The sequence below is a fragment of the Urocitellus parryii genome, chromosome X, assembly GCF_045843805.1.
Source record: "Urocitellus parryii isolate mUroPar1 chromosome X, mUroPar1.hap1, whole genome shotgun sequence".
NCBI classification, from domain to species: Eukaryota; Metazoa; Chordata; class Mammalia; order Rodentia; family Sciuridae; genus Urocitellus; species Urocitellus parryii.
The window spans coordinates 63528082-63547581 of NC_135547.1; the positions used below are offsets into that span (position 1 = coordinate 63528082).

General features: G+C 32.2%; 1 protein-coding gene across 1 annotated transcript in view; it reads left to right on the forward strand.

The window, feature by feature from the left end:
* The window catches only part of Hdx (highly divergent homeobox), an 80446-nt gene that overhangs the window by 18362 nt on the left and 42584 nt on the right, over positions 1 to 19500 (forward strand). Inside the window, exon 3 of the mRNA XM_026410544.2 lies at positions 232 to 285. Coding sequence (XP_026266329.1) covers positions 232 to 285 — 54 coding nt within the window. The remainder of the gene's footprint in view (positions 1 to 231; positions 286 to 19500) is intronic.

The window sequence follows — 19500 nt, forward strand, 5'->3', positions numbered from 1 at the left end:
CACACAGTGTCCTAGAAACCTTCTTGAAATTGCAGGAAAATATTACACCACTTCTAAATTTTTTCCACAAATTAATCCATTTAAATACTTAGGGATCAAAAAAATGCACATTTGCATATGCTCTGAATGCAAATGTATCTTGAAATAACGTATGATTTTTTTTCATTCTGATCAACATTATATGTAGTGTCAATGTATACTATACTGAGATTTGATTTGTTGTTTTCACAGATTTCAGGAAACCTTACTGTGCCTTGGATTACAGGGTGTTCTAGAAAAAGAGCAGTAAGTAATCTTTTATTTAAAGCAACAAATGTTTTTTATCTCCTGTTAATAGGAATACCATTGAGAAAATTGTCATGATTTTTGTAAAGCTGGCAAAATTTAACCTTTATTTAACCTCAATGAACACATTTTGATTTCAGAATATTTATATATACTACAGAGAAAATCTTAAATATAGTAATCAACACTCTGAAATCAGTGGGTAGTTTTTTTGAATAATCAGTGGGTAGTTTTTTCCTGCTTTAAAATGTTCAAAGTAATTCATAAAATATTATATTTTGCTTACATTTAATTAGCCTGGTTAATTTTACAATTCAATTGAAGTATTATTGATATAAAATGTGTTGATTGGTATTAAATTATTTACTATTTTAATGCAATTGAGTATTTACAAGTATCTTACAAATAAGGTTTTTTATTTTTTCCTTTGGCTTTTTTGCTGAAACTTATGATTTTTTTAAGGTTAATATAAGTTTAGTAAAATAGTGTTTTACCAAAGAACCTAATTCAGATGATCTGCATAGGACCCATTAATATGCCCTGGGAAATAATGCAAAAGACCATCCATGGAGAATTATGAAAAGTGGAAAGAAGAAGATGACTGGTTAGGAATTCCAGGAATTGAAACCATAAGGTGTTTTGCCCTCTTTCACACATTTAATAGTAGATGGCTATCCAAACCAAGCAACTCATTACCTGTAAACAGGCAACAGAAAAAAAAAATGGATAGTCACATTATTCCCCCACGTGGAACATGTGTCAACATGAGAGACTTGTAACATTGGCAAGGGAGATAAATTCAAAGTCCCCAGTGATATTAAACAGCCAAGGAAAGTGCTTTCCTTCCCAAGGCTTGAACCTCTCCTCCCTCTCTTGGAAATACTAGGCAGCAATGAAAAGGAAGATATTGCAACAAAGAGCAGACAGGTCTGCAGAGCCTCTTTGTCCTACTAAGCTACATAATTCTTCCCTTCACCTAGAAAATTAAGTGGCTGCTCAGGACTAGAAAGAGGGGTCAAGCTAAAACAAACATCCATTCCTAGAAGTGCTCTATTCATCCCTGAAGAATGGTGAATCCATTTTCCCACCTAAAGACAATGATCTATTGATTGGTGCTAACAGGAGGAATCTCCTCACAAGTACTTGGGTTGGATAAGGTCTTCCTGTCCACTTAAGTGGCACTAGAAAGGATCAGTAAAAACCCCGGTGACATAGATAAATCAGTAGAAACTCCATATAAAAATAAAACCACAGAGATTCTGAAAATTTTATCACTGGAATCATAATCTATAAAATTAGCCCATGACCTTTGTGCTAAACCTAACTGAGTAACTGCTTGCTTAAGTAAAAAGATTAAATAAGACTGAAAGTCTCCTAAATTACCGACAAATGTTAAGGAAACAGTTGAAAATCACCCATCATAAAAAGAAACAGGAAAATCACAGCTTGAATGATAAATGACAATCAACTGAAAAAACTAAGATGTCATATTATGGAATTACCTGACAGATAGTTTAGAACATCAATTTTAAAAATGCTTCCTCATAAAATTATAAATTATCTTGAAGCCAATGGAAAAAAATAGAAAACCTCAGTAAAGCAGTAGAAGTTGTCAAAGTATTATACAACTGAAAAATGCAACTAAAATTGAAAACTTCCTAGATGGTTCAATATTAGAGTGGAAATGAAAGAGAACAGAATCAGTGAACTTGATAATAGATTACTAGAACTAAAATACAAAGAAGAACAGAATGTTTACAATCTGTTTTGACTGAAAACTAATGGACTGATTTTTTAAAAATATTTTTTAGTTTTAGATGAACACAATACCTTTATTTTATTTTATTATTATGATTTTTAATTTCTTTATGTGGTGCTGGGAATCAAACCCAGTGTCTTCACATGCTAGGCAAGCACTTTACCACTGAGCCACAACCCCAGTCCTGGGCTGTATTTTATTGTATGTTAATGATATCTCAATGAAGCTTTAAAAAACTACTCAATTTAGATATTGTAAAACTGGATAAAACTTATAAAATTTAAATATAATCACAGTATGTGTGAAGAAAACTTAACTTTCAAAATGACATTTATAAAATGCACATTGGATTTTAAAGGCAATATGATAAATAGGAATATGTATAATATCTCAAAAAGTTTTATAGTTGTGGTAATAACATTTAACACAAAATACACTGTCTTAAAAATTAAACACAATACAATGTTGTTAATTATAGAAATATTGTTGTATAGCACATTTTTGGAACAGGCTAATTTTTCAGTTTATTGATTTTTACTTAAATGAAGTATATATAAAGTTGTGTTGTGATTTTTATAAACAATCATAGTGAAATGGTTACTATACCCAAGAAAATTAGCATATCCATCTTCATACATATTTACCAACACTTGTTTTCTTTTTATCATTCTTTTTTTGTGCCTAGTTCATTGTTTCTTTTTTATAAGTGCAACTCCAATCTAATCTTTCAGTAAATATCCAATATATAATACCTTTTTTTTGTAATTGTCCATACTGATGGGATAATATGTGGCATTTCAATACATATACACAATGTATAAGCATGTCCACAATGTGTAAAATTCAGATCATAGTAATTGGAATATCTGTCACTTTAGACACATATCAGGGTTTGTGTGTGTGTGTGTGTGTGTGTGTGTGTGTGTGTGTGTGTTGGGAATATGCAACATTTCTTATATTAGCAATTGCCAAATATTCAGTTTATTTTTGTCAACCGTAGTTTATTCAGAGTTTATTTATTGTGTATGATGTGAGGTAGGAGTCCTGCTTCATTCTTTTGCTTGTTGTATCTAATTGTTCCAGGATTCCCCAATGGTTGGACTTACATTATTGTCAGAACTCAATTGACTGCAGAGGTCTGATTTATTATTGGACTCTTAATTCTGTTTAATTGATCTATTTAACTTTGTGTCAATACTGCACTGTGTTGAATACTTCACCTTTCCAGTAAATTTTTAAATAGAATTATGAGTTCTTCAATATTATTTTTCTCCTTTAATTTTATTTTGACAATTCATAGATGACTACAATACTGTATATATTTTGGGTCCTGCTCATCAACTTATGCAAAAATTATAGTTGAGATATTGAGAAGAATTTCATTGAATCTGTATATTGCTTTGGGAAAAGATTGACATTTTAATAATATCAAGTGTTCCAATCTATGAATATGGGATGTCTTATTCAGGTCTTTATTTACTATTAACAGTGCATTTTTTAAAAAGAATTAAAAACTAAAGGATGAATGTTTTCTCTGATAAACAAATGTTGATAAATAATGGGGAGATAGGGAAAAATGAAGGAACTTTGGTTTGTGCAGAGGGGAGTGAAGGAAATGGAGGGCGTGTGGGAATGGAAAGGACAGTGCAATGAAATGGACATTATTATTCTAAATACATGTATGATTACAATCCCCATGTGACTGCACCATATACAGCCAGAGGAAGGAAAAGTTGTGCTCTATTTATGTATAATGTGTCAAAATGCATTTTTACTTCATGTATGACTAATTAGAACACATTAAAAATATTTTTTGTCTTGAACCTCTTTGGTTAAATTTATTCTTATATATTTATCCTTTTTGATGCTATTATAAATAGAATCATTTTCTTAATTTCCTCTTTTGCTTGTTCATTGCTAGCATATATAATAAATTTAGTGCATTGATCATCTATTTTTCAAATAGACTAAATGTGTTCATTAAGTCTAAGAGGTTCTTTTGTGTATTCTTTGCAATTACCTCTACATAGGATCATGTCACCCACCAATAAATATTATTTTTCCCAATTTGGATGCTTTTTTAGTTCTTTTTAAATTTTTTCCTTTTTCTTCCTAATTATACTGATTTTTACTTTTAGAACAATGTTGAGTAGAAGTGATGAAAACAGGGGACCATGGTCTTGTTCTTGATCTTGAAATATTTTTCAATTTTTCATCATTGAGTATACTATTAGCAGAGGATTTTCATAAATTCCTTTAATGAAATTTAAGTTCCTTCTGTTGTGAACTCTGGAGTAATTTTAGCAAAGTGTGTAGAATATTGTTGCATGCTTTTCGAGCACCAGTTGACATGGTCACATGAGATTTTTCCCTCCTTAAATTCCATTAATGTGGTTTGTTATATGATTGAAGTTTTTTGTGATGAACCACCCTGGCATTTCTTGGATAAATCCCAGTTAATTATACGGTATAATCCTTTACTATGCTACTGAATTCCATTTTTATTTGTTTGAGGAATTTTATGTCTATATTCATGGAGTTGTTTGTATAGTTTTCTTGTGATTTTTTTTTTTTTTTATCTAGCTTGATGTCAGGATGTTTGTATCTAGCTTGGCCTCAAAGAATGAGTTAGAAGTGTGACTTTCTATTCAATGTTTTATAAGAGCTTGAATATTGATATTCATTCTTTTTAAAGTAAGTGTTTGGTAGAATTCACCATTGAAGCCTTATGGTAGTCATGGGGGACTGGTTGTTTTCTTGTTTGCTTTGTTAAGAGGTGTTGATTATAGATTTGATTTCATCTTTACCTGTCATTGATTTCTTAACCCAATGTTGGTATGTTGTGTGTTTCTCAAAATTTATCCATTTCTTCAAGGCTCTTTAAATGATAGAATATAATTATTCACAGTAGTTCCCTTATGATACTTGTATTCAATTCTGGAGTACAAGTGCATGGTACCAACATTAGCTCAGTTCTGGTGAGGACCTCATAGCAGGTAGCAACACAATGGAAAAGGCAAGTGCAAGAGAAAGAAATCACTGGGTGAGACAAGAAACCATAGATAAATGGCATACATATTTTTTAATGCAAGCAAAATAGGCTACAGTTTGGGCAATTAAATGACATGAGTTATCTTAACACTGTCAGTTTAAATCTATGAATATTTAAAACATATGGTCAAAGTAATTATATTTTTTCTCTTTCACCTGATATTTTTATGGTAGAGGCAGTGATAGCAGGATAATTTCCTTCCACATAAATATTTTATTCCAGAAAACTCCTTATATTGGGCTGGGGCTGTAGCTCACTGGTAGAGTGCTTGCCTAGCACATGGGAGGCACTGGAATCGATCCTCAGCACCACATAAAAATAAATAAATAAAATAAAGGTGCTCTGTCCATCTACAACTAAAAAATATATTTTAAAAAATTGCTTGTTTTACACCTGCTATCAAATAAATTTCAAATCTTTAAGACCATATTTGTTTTATATTCATTGTAGAAGTTTTCATATTCACTGATAATAACACAGGGATAAAATTTTTGAGTTTGGTTACATTTTACAAGAGCAAAGCTTATTTTTAGATCTTTGCTGTACTTCAGTAAGATTAAAACGTGAGAACACAAAAGGACCTTCCAATGCAATGAGATTAAAGGAAAGAAAAATTTAACAGGCCAATGACTATTGTGGTTCATATTTTTATTAAAGAATACTTGGTTACATGCAGGTTTTAGTGGAGGCAAACACAAGTTTGTAAACAGTACTGTTAAATACTTATGAACCACATACTTTGTATACACATAGCAGTGTTCATTGACTGGGTGAGAAAAGATCCTATGTATTGGAAGTTTTGCTACCAATTTCTTTCCACATTTAAGGTTATGCAAAAAGTTATTTTCATTAAATACATTTTTAAATTTCATATTTTACATGAATATGCATAATTTGATGACTATTCATGATTCCAAAAATGTACTTAATATTTAAAAATGTAACACTTTCTGCTGTTGGATTAAAGATTGTGAGAACCATGCTAAGTCACATAAATTTTACTTAGTGCTCAACTACTTAAATTGTTACTGATTACCTCCTTTTAAAAATTTTTTGGTGTATATTAATTATACAGATTAGTGTGTTTCATTGTAACATTTTTACATGACATAACATAAATTTGATTAATTTAATCCCCATTATATCTCCTGTTTCTCCCTCCTTCCTCTCCCTGATCTCATTCCTCTACCCACTATATCTCCCTTCTATTTTCATAAGAATAACTTTTTTTACTCTCTAGCTTCCACATATGAGAGATAACTTACAACATTTTATCTCTTTTTTCCTATAAGTTTATGACCTCCCTTCTATTTTATGTCCCAACCGTTGTTGTATTGCTGTATCTATACACTCCAAGCCATCCACATGCTTATTCTATTGCACGAATAAGATAATTCTTTCAAATTACATTTTGGTGTGAGTCTCCTATTTTTATTTACTTTAACTAATCTCTTTTTTTAAAGAGAGAGAGAGAATTTTTAGTATTTATTTTTCAGTTTTCATTGGACACAACATCTTTATTTTATCTTTATGTGGTGCTGAGGATAGAACCCAGCACCCTGTGCATGCCAGGAGAGCGTGTTAACCCTTGACCCATATCCCCAGCCCCTAGGTGGCACATTGCAGGAGCTAGTTACAGATTCCCCTTAAGCTCAAGAATTGTGCTGCAGGATAACAGACCCCTATATTTAAGTTACTCAACAAACAAGGTTCTTGAAAGAACACATAGAAGCAAGCAGTACCAAATATGAACCTGAGATGCCATAACTGAGGGGTCTCTAAAAGAGCTAATGAAAGCTATCTGTGTTCTTATAAATGGTGAAATGATATTGACAAGGCAGGAATTCAGACACTTTCCACAGCTAGCTATAATCCAAGTGACATATGTGCTCCACAGGGGCTATGTCTCAAATGTAAATAGTAAAAATGTACATCACAAACCTGGTGTGAATGTGCAATGTATAATTTCTAAAAGATTTTAAAAAGTAGGCAGGATGAAATGCCCTTAACAGAGAAGCTGGCAAAATTCCAAACATGGCCAACTACAATTCTTCTTTCTAGAATAGTATCAAGTATCTGTGATTCTCCTTGTAAATTAGCCTCCACCTAATAGCACCTTGTACGGTTTTTCTTGTTTTGGATACAGGTGGGTGTGTTGGAGGAGGTAAGTGTCAGAGGACACTAATGTTTATTTATCCACGTGATTATGAGCCTGATTGATTTTGCATCAGTTTTCTCATTTAATCATTTTAGCAATCCTATGTGAGAGACAATATCCATTTTAAAATAAAGAAACTAAGCCTCAGAGATTAATGAACTTGCCTACAATTAGGAAGATTCTAATCTAAATTGGAACTTTCTGGATTTTCACCATTTTGCACTGAGGAGAAAAAAATTAAAGAATATATGCTGTTTCTGGCTTTTAATTTTTGTTGTTGGAGAATAGAAGATTTGTATGTATGTTAAATGATGGACTTTACATTTACAAGTTTGCTCTTGTACACAGAAGATAACTAGTAATTCCTCTATTTTTATTGAGGCTACCACCTGCTAAGTTCAGAGAGAAAAATATTATTCAATTCTATCCAAAAAGTTGTGTCCATTTCTCTAGGGAGTTCCTTAAATAGTGTACTTATCTGAATTCATTGTTTTTAAGCTTAGCTCTGATAATAGGGGGGTTTTGCTTCACTTCTGCTTGTCAGTGGAAAGAAGTTTTCTATTTGTATTACACTCCCCTTGCAGAAAACTGTGACTGAAACTGCTTGTCAGACAAATAAAATGTTAGCTGAGCTATGCCAGTAGAAGCTCTAGAGATCACTGTTTGTCTTTTAAGAAAAATTAAATGAAAAATAACAGGTAGGGACCAGAGTTGTAATTCAGTGTTAGAGCTGTTGCCTAACATGTACAAGGCCCTGCATTCAATCTTGAGCACTGAAGGGATAAAAAGGACAGTTAGTTCTCACATATGGTGCCTTTGGAAGGAAGTTGGGCCAGGGATTTGTATGACACTACAGACGGTTTCAAAGTTATGGTGGTTCAATATACTATATTTTTATGCTTTTTATTTATAAAATAAATACACATTAAATATAAAATGTACTTGTGAATTTGACTTTTATATTCTCACAGAATAGCAGTATGTGGCAGAATACACTTTCATCATGCTGGGCAACAGCAGCAAACTACAGTATGCAGTCAGCCATGCAATTGTGAGGGTAAACAACAAATACTCTACAGTGTACCATGTTGCTAAGCTATGACACTTAGTAGGTTAGGTGTATTAAATTTATTTTTACTTCTAGTATTTTTAATTTATGATTTGTTTATTGGTGTGTAACCTCATAGTAAGTCAAGGAGCATCTATACTCCAGAGACTAAAAATTCAGACACACCATACCCAGAGTAAACAATGTTGTAAACTGAGGGAAGTTCCAAGAATAAATTACAAGTGGCCTTAGGATTATTAAACAATTTGGGTTAGTAATAGTTCTCTACAAAAACAGAAACAGCAGGATTAATGGAGACAGAAAATTGGCTCACACGTTTGTAGAGGCAGACGAGTACCAAGATCTGTATTTCTTTAAGCTGGAAGTAACTCCGTGAGACCTGTGTTTAAAAAAAATCTAAAAATGTACTGGGGATGTGGTTCAGTGGGTAAATGTCCCTAGATTAAGTCACCTGTTCAAAAAAAAATTAAAAACCTTCTGTGCAACAAAGGAAACAAGAACATGAAGAGAGAGCTTACAGAATGGAAAAAAAATGTTATTGGATACTCTTCTGACAGAGGATTAATATCCAGGATATATAAAGAATTTAAAAAATTAATACCAGAGAAAAACCCAATCAATAGACAAATGAACTTAACAGAAATTCCTCAAAAGAAATACAGATAACCAACAAATATATGAAAAAATGTGCAATGTCTTTCGTAATCAGGGAAAAGCAAATCAAAATTACACTGAGATTACATCTCCCTTCATCTAGAATGACAATCATTAAGAATTCAAATATAGTAAATGCTATTGAGGATGCAGGAAAAAAGGAACACTAATAAACTGTTGATGGAGTTGTAAATTAGTACAACCACTAAGATAATCAACATGGGGGTTCCTCAAAAGACTAGGAATGGAATCACCATATAGACCCAAAAGAACTAAAATCAGTGTACTATAGTGATACATGTATGTCCATATTTATAGCAGCCCAATTCACAATAGCCAAGTTGTGGAAATAACCTAAGTGTCCATTGGCAGATGAATGGATAAACAAAACTGTGACATATATGAATAGATAAATAAAATGTGTGTGTATATACATTGTGTATATGGATTTTTTATTTTTATTTGTTCCAGTTAGTTATACATGACAGCAGAACGAATTTTGATTCATTTTACACAAATGGAGCACAACTTTCATTTCTCTGGTTATACAAAATATAAAGTCGCATCATTTGTGCAATCACACATGTACCTAGGGTAATGATGTCCATCTTTCTTACTCCTATCCTCCCCACTCCCCTCACTACTCTCTGCCCAGTTCAAACTTTCTCCATTCTTCCCTTGCCTTTCCCACCCCATTATGGATCAGCACCCACATATTAGAGATTGGATTGTTTCACTTAGCACAATATTTTTCAATTCCATCCATTTACCTGTAAATGTCATAGTTGTATTCTCTTTTAATGCTGAGTAATATTCCATTGTGTATATATATCACAGCTTCTTTATCCATTAGTCTATTTAAGGGCATCTAGGTTGGTTCCACAGTTTAGCCATTGTGAATTGAGCTGCTATAAACATTGACGTGGCTGCATCACTGTAGTATGCTGAGTGGGATAACTGAGTCAAATGATGGTACCATTCCAAGTTTTCTAAGGAATCTCCAGACTGCTTTCCAGAGTGGTAGCACCAGTTTTCAGTTCCACCAACAATGTATGAGTATACCTTTTCCCCCACATGCTTGCTAATGCTTATTGTTGCTTATATTCTTGATAACTGCTATTGTGACTGGAGTGAGATGAAAACTTAGGGTAGTTTTGATTTGTAATTCTATAATTGCTAGAGATGTTGATCATTTTTTCATGTTTGTTGATAAATTGTATATTATCTTCTTCTGAGAAATGTCTGTTCAGTTCCTTAGGCCATTTATTGATTGGGTTCTTTTTCTTTCTTCTTTTTTTTTTTTGGTGTTAAGTTTTTTAAATTCTTTATATATCCTGGAGATTAGTGCTCTATCTGAGGCACCTGTAGCAAAGATTTTCTCCAATTCTGTAGGCTCTATCTTCACATTCTTGATTGTTTCCTTTGCTGAGAAAGAGCATTTTAGTTTGACTCCACCTCATTTATTGATTCTTGGTTTTATTTCTTGCACTTTAGGAGTCTTGTTAAGAAAGTCAGGACCTAATCCGACATGGTAAATATTTGGGCCTGTTTTTTTCTTCTGTTAAGCCCAGGGTCTCTGGTTTAATTCCTAAGTCCTTGATCTACTTTGAGTTGAGTTTTGAGTATGGTGAGAGATAGGGGTTTAGTTTCATTTTGTTCCATACGTGTTTCCTGTTTTTTCAGCACCATTTATTGAAGAGGCTATCTTTTCTCCAAAGAATGTTTTGGTGCCCTTATGTAGTATGAGATAACTGCATTTATGTGGGTTTGTCTCTGTGTCTTCTATTCTGTACCATTGGTCTACCTATTTTGGTGCCAATACCATGCTCTTTTTGTTACTGTAGCTCTGTAGTATAGGTCTGGTATTGTGATACCTCCTGCTTGACTCTTTTTGCTAAGGATTGCTTTGGCTATTTTGGGTCTCTTATTTTTTCAAATGAATTTCATGATTGCTTTTTCTATTTCTATGAGAAATGTTATTGGTATTTTCATTGTAATTGCATTAAATCTGCATAGTGCTACCCAAGAACATAGGAGATCTTTCCATCTTCTAAGGTCTTCTTCAATGTCTTCCTTTAGTGTTCTGTAATTTTCATAGTAGAGGTCTTTCACCTCTTTTGTTACATTGACTTCCAAGTATTTTATTTTTTTGGGGGGGGGTGGTTACTGTGAATCGGGTAGTTTTCCTAATTTCTCTTTCAGAGGTTTAATCACTGAAATTCATGTGATTTATGGGTGTTGATTTTATATCCTGCTACTTTGCTGAATTCATTTATTAATTCTAGAAGTTTTCTGGTGGAATTTTTGGATCTTCTAAATTCAGAATCATGTCATTGTCAAGTAGTAATAGTATGAGTTCTTCTTTTCCTATTTGCATCCCTTTAATTTCTTTTGTCTGTTTACTCTGGCTAGAGTTTTAAGGACTATGTTGAATAGAAGTGGTGAAAGAGGGCATCCCTTTCATGTTACAGTTTTTAGAGGGAATGCTTACAATTTTTTCTCCATTTAAAATGGAGAAAATAGATAGCTTTTACAATAGAGTTTTATTATACCATCAAGAATAATATAATTTTCATTTGCAGGAAAATGGACGGGACTAGAGAAATCATGCTAGGTGAAACTGGGCATACTCATAAATTCCAAAGGTTATAGGTTTTACCTTTTATGTGGAAATTAGAAAATAGCGAATTCATGAAAATAGAAGAGAGATCAGTGGAGTGGAGGAAGGGGTAAAAGGGAGGAGAAAAAGGGAGATACAGGGGAAGGAAATGGACAAAATTATGAACTGTGCATGTATGATCATATCACAATGGATCCAATATTGTGTATAACTGTAACAACAATTTTAAAAGAACAAGTGATTCATGGCATATGTGTGTATGTGTATATATATATATATATATATATATATTAATGTACACAATATAATGTACTATATATATTACACTATATATATGTGTGTGTGTGTATATATATATATATATATATAAATTTGAAAAAAAATTTAGTCAGATTAGATTTTTCTCCCAGAAAAATCCATGAAAGAGGATTTTTTATGAGATCTTGATATTCAGTGTCTTATAGATAAGAAGATATTTTCACTGGAAACAGGATTGGTATAAATAGAGAGGAATGATATATCTCTAGCATAATGTTTTGAAAATTCATATGCATAATATAAATTTTTAATTCATTGCTAAAAGAAAAATGTACTAGACCTGATTTTAAAATATCATTGTTTATAAAAAAGATAACATTTGTTTTGTACAGTTGGTTTTACTGAGGCATAGAAACTTTAAAAATAAAAAAAGAAAGAAAACTATTATTTTTTACTATTATTATTGTATTTTTGGTACACATTAATTTTATTTATTGTTATATTTCTGCAACTGCATTCATTGTTGATTGATCATGTCTATCTATCCCTTTTTCACTTTCCCAACTCCCCATCAACCTTTCCATTCCCTAGTATACTCTCTTCTACATTCAGAGCCACAATTTTTAGTTGCCCACATATGAGAACATAATACTTGTCTTTCTATGTCACGTTCATCTCACCCAACATGATGTCTTACATTTCTGTCCATTTTGTTTCAGAAGACAGGATTTCATTCTTCTTTATGGATGAATAATACACCATTGTGTATATATATCGTATTTTCTATATCCACTCATCTGTTGATGGGCACCTAGTTTGATTCCACAAATTAGCTATTGTGAATAGGATCACAATAAACATGAGAATGCTGATATATTTTTTTTCATTCTGATTTTATTTCCTTTGGAATTATTCTTAGGAGTAGTATAGCTGAATGATATGATAATTTTATTTTTTGATGTTCTTCCATATTGCCTTCCGAAGTTGTATAATTTTTATATTAACACCAATGGTGAATAAGGGTTCTCTTTTCTATACATCCTTGACAGTATTTGTTATTTTTAACTTTTTCATAGCACCCATTAATATTGGAGTAAAATGTTAACTCATTGTAGTTTTGATTTGCATTTTCATGGTGGCTAATGATATTGAGCATATGTTCATGTTTTTATTGTATTCCTTCTTTTGAGAAATGTCTCTTCAGATGATTTGCCCATTTTTCATTGGATTATTTGTTTTATGACATGAAGCTACTTGAGTGCTGTATGAATTGTGGATATTAATCCTCCATCATGTGAGTAGTAATATATTCATCCATTCTGTAGGTTGTCTCCTCATTCTGTTGTTTGTTTCCTTTGCTGTGCCAAAGCTTTTTAATTTGATGTACTCTCATTTGTCAACACTTGCTTTTGTTACCTTGGCTATTGGAATTTAATCCAGAAAATTATTGCCTTTATCATTACCTTGAAGGATTTCACCTATGTTTTCCTCTAGTAGTTTCAGAGATTGAGGACTTACATTAAGGTTTTTAATCCATTTGAGTTGATTTTTATACAGAGTGAGAAATAGTGTTCGAGTTTCCCATCTTCTGCATGGGCATGCATATCCAATTTTCCCAGACCCTTTGTTAAAGAAACTGTCTTTTCTCCAATGTTTTTTTTTTTTTGCATGTTTGTTGAGAATCAGTTGACTGTAGATGTATGGTTTATTTATAGATTCTCTATTTTGTTCCATTGGCTTATGTATCTATTTTTATGCCAATATGCTCTTATCGTTGGTAAGGCTCTGTAGCATGTCTTAAAATCAGGAATTCTGATACCTCCATCCTTATTTGTTTTGCTCAGGATTGCTTTGGCTATTCTGGTTCTTTCATGTTTCTATATGAATTTTGGTACTTTTTGTAATTATGCAAAAAATGTTTTTGGTTATTTTGACAGAAATTTCATCGAATATGTAGATCACTTTGGGTAACATGAATATTTTAACAATATCAATTCTTCTGATCCATAAACATGAGAGACCTCTCCATCTTCTATACTTGTTTGTTCAGGGATTTTATTATGAAGATATGTCGAATTTGTCAAATGATTTTTTGCATCTATGAAGGTGATCAAGTGATTTTTGTCACTTATTCATTATATTTGATGTATTTTGTTTATTGACTGTATGTGGAGAAGCATCTTGCATCTCTGGAATGAAATTGTGGTATGATCTTTCCAATATACTGTTCAATTTGATTTTCTCATATGTTATTTAGGATTTTCACATCTGTTCATCAGTTTATAGTTTCCGTGTGTGTGTGTGTGTGTGTGTGTGTGTGTGTGTGTCCTTGTACGATTTGGGTAACTGTGTAATAATGTCCTCATAGAGTGTTTTGGATGGGTTCCTTCCCTTTCTATTTTGTGGAATAATTTGAAAAGCATTGTTTGCTTTAAAAGTTTGGTAAATTTCAGTACTGGAACCATCTCATCCTTGATCTTTACTTGTAAGTCTTTTTATTGCTGTTTCAATATCTTATTTTCTTAACAATCAATTCTAGTTTTTTTGTGTCTTTTTGGTTCAATTTTCATAGGTCATTTGTGCCCATAAATTGGTACATTTCTTCTGAATTTCCTAGTGTGTTAGCATATTTTTTTTCAAAATAATCACTAATGATACTTTAAGTTTCTGTGGTGTTAATTGTAATGTTTCGTTTTTATATATTTATTTTATTTTTTATGTGGTGCTGAGGATCAAACCCAGGGCCTTGCACATGCTAGGTGAGCGCTCTACCACTGAGCCACAACCACAGCCCCTGTAATGTTTCCTTTTGAGATCTAATTCTCTCTCTCTCTCTCTCTCTCTCTCTCTCTCTCTCTCTCTCTTAATTTAACTAAAGGTTTATCAATTTTTAAAAAATCTTTTTAAAGAAAAACTCTGTTTCTTTTAGTTAAGCTTTAATCTTATTTTTTTAAAAATATAGTTTTAGATGGACAGTATTTATTTATTTATATTTGGTACTGGGGATCTAACCTAGTGCCTTACACATGCTAGGCAAGTGCTCCACCACTGAGCTATAGCTACAGGCCTGCTTTAATCTTTATTGTTTCTTTTCTTCTAGTAATTTTGAGTATGGTACATTTTCACTTTTCTGAGATCTTGGGATGCATCATTAGGTATGTATTTAAGATCTATTTTTTAACATTTAATATTATTTTAGTTGTAGGTGGGCACAGTATCTTCATTTTATTCTTATGTGGTGCTAAGGATCGAACCCAGGGCTTCACACATGCTAGGCAAGCGCTCTACCGCTGAGCCACAATCCCAGCCCAAGATCTATTTTTTAATGTAGGCTCTCACTGATATTAATTTTCCTCTTAGTACTGCTTTCATTTTATACAGCAAATTTTGTATGTTACTTTCCATTTTCATTTGTTTCAAGTAATTTTTAATTTCCTTTATAATTTCCTCAATTACCATCATGCATGAACAAGTGTGTTGTTCAATATTCATGTGTTTGTATAATTTCTAAACTTCTTCATGTTGTTGATTTTTAGTTTTATTCCATTGTGATCAGGAAAGATATAGGATATGATTTAAAATTTTAAAATCCATTAAAATTTATTTTGTTCACTAATGCGTAGTCTATTCTGATGAAAAGAATATTTGTTCTACAGCTGTTGGATGAAACAGGATGTAAATGTTAAGTCCATCTGATCTGCAATGTAATTTAACTTTGTTTTTTCTTTGTTAATTTTCACCTGACTGATCTATCTGTTGGTGAGAGTGTGGTATTGAAATCCCCCACTGTTATGTACCAAAGCCTGTATCTCTCTTTAAGTGTAATAGTATTTGTTTTATTAGATTGGGAGCTCCAATAGAAGGTACATATAAATTTACAACTGTTATATATTCTTGAGTAAGTGATCCTTTGATCATTATATAGTGACTTTCCTGATCTCTTCTTATAGTTTTCATACTGGTGTCTATATTGTTATATGAATAGCTATTCCTGCTTGGTGTTAGATTCTTTTTACTTGAAATATTGTTTTCTATCCCTTCACTCTCAGTCTGTGTGTATCCTTACCAATGATTTGAGTTTCTTGCAGGCAGTATAATTGCTGGCTCTGGTTTTTTAGTACATGCAGCCAGTCTGTGTCTTTTAATTGGAGAATTAAGACCATTTGTACTTAGAGTTATTAATGGTAGTTATGAATTATGCATATCATTTTGTTGAATTTCTTCTTATTATTTGAATATTCAACTTACTCAACTTCATCTTTTGATGGTTTACTATACCATTACTGCTTGATCTTTTTACATTTCTCATTTTTATATCTCTGGATCTAATGGGATTTATACTTTCACATGCTAACATGGTGGTAGTTCTCTTTCTTCCACTTCAGAATGCTGGACTCTCTTAAGCATGTTTAGTAAGACTAGTCTGGTAATCATGAATTTATTCAATTTTTGCTTATCTTGGAAGCTATATATTTTTCATTTGATTCTGAAATATAATCTTTCTATATGTAGTAATCTTGGTTGAAGTTATTTTCTTTCAGGACTTGCAATATATCCTTTCATATCCTCCTGGACTAGAGTGTTTCTGCTGGGAAGTCCACTATTAATCTAATGAATTACCTTTAATTGTGTCTTGGCAATTTTCTTATGCAGATTTTAAAATTTTTTGTTCTTAATGTCTCACAAGCCCCTCCTCATTGTGTTACTGCAGTTAATGTACAGTATTCAAACAACCCTCTTTATCATGGGCACTAAGTGCAATGTCTGCTCATCTCTGAGTAACAGGACTCAGTACTCTGCTATACCACAAAATGATTAAAACAATCCAATCACATCTTCCTGTGGGAATCAAGGATGACACACAAAACCTGCCTTCCTCAACCCCTGCTTGTTCATGCCATTTCCGAGTGCAACCTCATGTGGTCCCATGTAGCATACAGTATTCTACAGCAGTAAGAATATGTAAGTAATATAATTCAGTTGATCTATGACCTGTGTTGGGATATAAGTTTATATATTAATTTTCACCTGACTGGTCTATCTGTTGGTGAGAGTGTGATATTGAAATCCCCCACTGTTATTGTACCAAAGCCTGTAGCTTATGGCCATCCTCATAACTCTAAGACAGTACTCCCTTCCTCACTAATATGAAAAAAAGTTAGTCATCAAAACACACTAGTAGAAATTACACATCATAATTATTTAAAATATAAAATAAGATATATGTTCATGGATATCTGTCTCAGCATTATTTTTTAATACAAGTAACATAAAATAACAAAATGCCCAGTAAAAATAACTATATTGTATAGTATATATAGGATACAGTACAACATTTTAGCTAAAAAACAAACAAACAAAAAACTACCCTTTACTTTTACTTTGTGAGATGTACACAAAATAAAAAACAACTACCACATGAACCAGAAATTCCAGTTCTATGTATATATGCAAAAGTTTTGAAGGTAGGATCTCTAAGAGTCATCTACCCTCCCATAATCATTGCAGCATTATTCCTGGTAACCAAAATATGAAACAACTTAAATGTCCACTGAAAGAAGAATGAATAAAGAAAATATGGATGGCATGGGGTGAATATATATATATATATATATATATATATATATATATATATATTCATTATCAAAAATGGAAATCCTGTCATTAGTGACAACCTTGGTGAACCTGGAGGACATTATACTCAGTGAAATTAAGCCAGTCACAAAATGATGAATACTGCATTATTCTTATTTTTTATTTTTAGTTGTAGATGGACACAATAACTTTACTTTTTCTGTTTATTTATTGATTTCAAATACTGCATTATTTAACTTACATAAATTATCTTTTTAAAGAGTCAATTATATAGAAGCAGAGACTGGGAAAGCGGTTTCTAGCAGCAGCAGCAGGGAGATGGGAATAGTTAGCATATATTCATTGTATATGAAGTTTAAATTTCATAGAATGAATAAGTGCTAGAGACATTCCAGACAAAACTGTGCCTATAATAATTAGTAGTATATTGTACACTTAAATTTTTATTGAGAAGTTTCGTCTCATGTTAAATGTTTTTACCACATAAACACACATACACAAAGATTAAGGTATATCTATCCACATTGATATAGAAAGTTTTCATGGCACAATATTGAGTGGAAAAATTTGTGATATCAATCCATGTGTTGTGGTTTTTATAAGAATATGTGTGCATTTTTATCCTGAAATGCTACTGAAGAAATTACTAATGGTGGCTGTTTTTGGTGTCAAGATTGTGGGTTTACAAGTAAGGAAGGGAGCAAGATTATAGCACATTTCATAACTTCCTGATTATCTGACTCTGTTTTGTTACAAGGGTTAAAGGTGTAGCTCACTATATAGCTTGTCCAAGGCCCTAGGATTGATCTCCAGCACTGGAAAATAAATAAGTAAATAAATAAATACATGTAAAACACATGATCCTTGCTGATTAAGGAGTTTATAATCTAGTGGAGAGATGAATAAAATTTTACAAGATAAGTTTGACATCTCAACAGCATGAACTATCATCAAAACTGAGGTTCTGGATAGGGAATGGTAGTGAATGAATAAAAACTAATGAAGGAAGCTGAATGAAGTATTACTTGAATTAGAAAACTTACCTCAACATTATAAAGACTATATATCATATCAAATGGAGAAAAACTGAAAGCCTTTCCTTTAAAATCAGAAATTAAGACAAGGATGTCCACTCTCACCACTTCTGTTCAATATATTTCTTGAAACTCTATCCAGAGCAATCAAGCAAGAGAAGAAAATTAAAGGGATACAAATAGGAAAAGAAGAAGTCAAATTATCTGTTTCCTGATGACATGATCCTATATCTAGAAGATACAAAAAATCCACCAGCAGTCTTCTACAGTGGTAAATATATTCAGTAAAGTAGCTTGATATAATATTAACGTTCATGATTCAGTATCTTTCCTGTATTTCAACAGTGATTCTGCTAATAAAAAATCAGGAAAATCATCCCATTCACAATAACATCAAAGAAGATATATGGGAATTAATCTCGCCAAGGAGGTGAAATATCTCTACAATGAAAATTACAGAACACTGAAGAAGAAATTAAAGAAAATCTTAGAACATGGAACAACCTCCCATGTTCTTAGATAGGGAGAATTAATATTGCCAAAGTGGCCCTACTACCAAAAGCAATATACAGATTCAATGCAAGACCCATCAAAATATTTGTTGTCATTCAAAAGAACTTCATCTCGGTACAAATATATAGCTCAGTTCCACATTTAGCTAAGATATATACTTAGAAAACTCTGCACCCTGTATCAGACTTTTGTCACTTAATGTTATTTTTAAAAGAAAAGCAAAGGACCTAATTAATTCCCAGAAGTATCATTGAGGTTTGTGAAACGGCCAGAAGATTTCTGTTGTATGTCAAAATTATCTGGTTACTGTGCCAAGCCTCAGCTTTCACCTAGATTTCCTGGGTTATTAGAATTCTACTCTTTTCTCAAAATATACAAAATAATTGCCTGTGTTTACCTGAACCACAGCTAACTCTTCAGGATGCTAATAAAATAAAGGTGCTTGAGATTCCAACAGAAAGATAAAACTGACTTTAACTTTAGTCTTACATAGAGAAAACATC